General features: G+C 39.1%; 1 protein-coding gene across 1 annotated transcript in view; it reads right to left on the bottom strand.

Annotated features, from left to right (window-relative positions):
• Window positions 1-3,145, bottom strand: part of GFM2 (G elongation factor, mitochondrial 2) — a 31,515-nt gene that overhangs the window by 6,420 nt on the left and 21,950 nt on the right. Inside the window, exon 16 of the mRNA XM_004678207.2 lies at window positions 2,705-2,843. Coding sequence (XP_004678264.1) covers window positions 2,705-2,843 — 139 coding nt within the window. The remainder of the gene's footprint in view (window positions 1-2,704; window positions 2,844-3,145) is intronic.

The raw sequence follows: 3,145 nt of genomic DNA, 5'->3' as shown, positions 1-3,145 counted from the left end.
AGGTGACCACATGGCATGGCAGACCTCTTCTGACCCGCCCGCTGCTCCCCTCAGCAGTGTACATCTGCCTGTTCTGCTCCCTACTCTGTCTCTGGTGAAGCCTCTCGCTGCCCCTGAGCCTCTGGCCTGTACCCCAGTTCTGTATGCACAAATAAATCTTTAAAAATATATATAAAACTGCTGTCTACATGTCAGTGACCTCATGCAATGACTCATGGCCCAAAAATCAAATTGCAAAGTCCAGTCTACAATTCTTCATAATTTTTAAGCTAATTTTTAAACTACAAAATATGTTATAACTAAAAATTTATGCCTGAGCTAAAAATGTTCATAAAAGCTAAAATTACTCAAGAAAATAGAGCATTACTAGTAACTTAGGGCCTTCTGAAGTAACCACTGTCACATCATATTAAATCACATCTATGATTTTTTTAGTCATCTCGCATACCCCTATCAGTTATGCATTCACTGTAAATACAGTGTCCCAAAGGGCTGTTCCATACAGCCTAAGCGTGTGATAGGCTACACTGTGTGGTAGGCTACACTGTGTAGGTCTGCGTGATACTCTTTGCTAGTCCCCCAACAATGAAATCACCTGATACATTCCCATTGTTAAGTAACGCAAGATGGTTTGTCTCCTTTGTTTTAAATTTATTACATATATCCTGTAACTTGCTTTTCTCACTTCACAAGCTGTGTATCATCTGGATTGATGCCTATTGATGTAATTTATTCTTTGTCCTTTGTAGAAACAGTACGTGACCCATCACTGTGGCCACAAATATTTGAGCAATTTTTTTACTCACAATTTTCTTCTATCACAATAGTGTTCATAGTGTTCTATACCTGTCTCCCATTGCACATTAAGTTTCTCTAGAGTGTTTATCTAGGAGTGGTATTGTTAAGTACTAAGTACTATGTGTTCAATTTCACAAGAAAGTTACAAAATGTTGTCATGTTGGATATATAATTTACATCCCAGGCCCTCTCTGGTGGTGCAGCTGGTTAAAGCATGGCACTATGAAGCTCTCTGCAGCCACTGCAGCACGAGTTCAATCCCTGGCTAGGGAGGTGACCCCCATGGTGTGGCAGATCTCTCCTGACCTGCCCACTGCTCCCCTCAACAGTGGGTCTGCCTGTTCTGCTCCCCACTCTGTCTCTGGTGGATACTCTCACCCCCTGCACCTCTGTCCTTGTATGCATAAATAAATCTTTAAAAAAAATAATTTACGTCCAACTTGAAATTGTTATAGATAGAAATTTGCTCATCATCTCACCAACAGTTGGCAATGTCAGATTTTTAAATCATGCTGATTCTATGGGTGTAAAATACAGGCACACTTCACAGGTATTGTGGGTTTAGTTCTGGACCACCACTAAAAAGTAAATACTATCATCAACAAGTCATACGAATTTTTTGGTTTTTTAGTGCAGATAAGTCATATTAATACTAAATCTCTTCAGTGTGTCATACTGTCTGAAAAACCCAAAGATATCTTAATCAAAAAAAATAGTTGAGGCCCTCTCTGGTGGCACAGCAGGTTAAAGCACAGCACTAAGAAGCTAAAGCCACTTCAGCATGAGTCCGATCCCCACCCCGGAGGTGACCACATGGTGCTGCAGACCTCTCCTGGCTCGCCAGCTGCTCCCCTCAGCAGTATACTTCTTTGGTTGGCCTATCCTGCTCCCCACTCTGTCTCTGGTGAGTTCTCTCACCACCCCTGCACCTTGACCTGTACCCCAGTTCTGTATGCACAAATAAATCTTTAAAAAAATACTTTATGGGGGGGGGGAGGGAAGTGCATGGGACTATGGTGATGGCAAATGGGTGACTTGGTGATGGAAAACCCATGGGGATTACAATTGAGATGGGAAAAAAATTGTACAAATGATGTAAAAATAAACTATTATATTAAAAAAATAGTTTATAGCTAAAAAGAAAATGCTAACCATAATCTGAGCTATAAATTGTACAAGTCTTTGCTGGTAGAGGGTCTCATAATAAAAAAATGTAACTGTGAAGGAAAATAAAGCAAAACACAGTAAAACTAGGTATGCCTGTAGTACCTTGTACTTTTCACTTACACAATCTTAATCATCACTGAAACCAAGACTCTTAACAACCACCTGACCTCTTGACAGATCATGGAGTTGCATAAACACACATAGTTATCCTAAATATCTTTCTCTCTACTTTTTCACAAAATTGTCCATATTTGTTTACTCCTTGAGGGGGGATGACAGTCATCACCATATTCTTTCTCTTAAGGGGACCCAATTGAAACTATCAGATGTAAAGAAATAATCATGAATTTGAACATTAAAGTATAAAAACTGTACTTTTCCGAAATATCCTCAGTGAAGAAGTATTTATTTAATAATGGAAATTGGTAAAAATGACCCATCCCCTGAAAATTCTTACGCCTATCCTGATAGTGAGAATTGGGATGAGCCATCTACTTCAATGGCCTGACCAGTGAAAAGGTATGTTTGATGAATGGTTCATCTAGGAGATATAGTGAATGGTGATGGAAAAGGACAGGGTTTAAGACAAAACAAATCTCAAAAAGAAAACATACAAAAAATCTGTATCCAATGCAAACCCTGCTTTAACATTTAACTAAGGGATTCGGAAACAAATTGAGGGAGAGGTGCAGGGAGAGGAGGAAATGAAAACAGTGAATTCTTAATGTTTACTTCTTACCTGTGGCACGAACTGAACTTAGGATGGTCTCTCGGTATGCCACCTGGAGAGGTCCAAGATAGGTTTCCAGTCCATACTCCCTCTTGATTCGGTCATGAATAATCTCAATATGTAACTCCCCCATACCACACAGGACAGTCTGGTTAAAAGATCAAGAAAATAAAGATCAAGGGGAAAAAAACTACATTGTATCATAAACAGTATATGTATATTATTATTAATTCCAATGAGTTTCTTTTACAGTATTTTTGGTTTCTACGCCAAAACACATTTTTTTATTTCCCTGACTAGAAATAATAACTATAAGTGAATTAAAAATCATTCCCTCCAAATGCAAACTAGTACAACCACTATGGAAAACTGTTTGGAGGTTCCTCAAACTGCTTAACATGGAGCTCCCCTATGACCCAGCAATCCCACTCCTAGGTATCTACCCAAAAG

The sequence above is a fragment of the Condylura cristata genome, unplaced genomic scaffold (assembly GCF_000260355.1).
Source record: "Condylura cristata isolate star-nosed mole 26May11 unplaced genomic scaffold, ConCri1.0 scaffold00007, whole genome shotgun sequence".
In the NCBI taxonomy this organism is placed as follows: Eukaryota; Metazoa; Chordata; class Mammalia; order Eulipotyphla; family Talpidae; genus Condylura; species Condylura cristata.
Note: the sequence above shows the minus strand (reverse complement) of the source record. Positions and strands in the feature narration are given on the sequence as shown.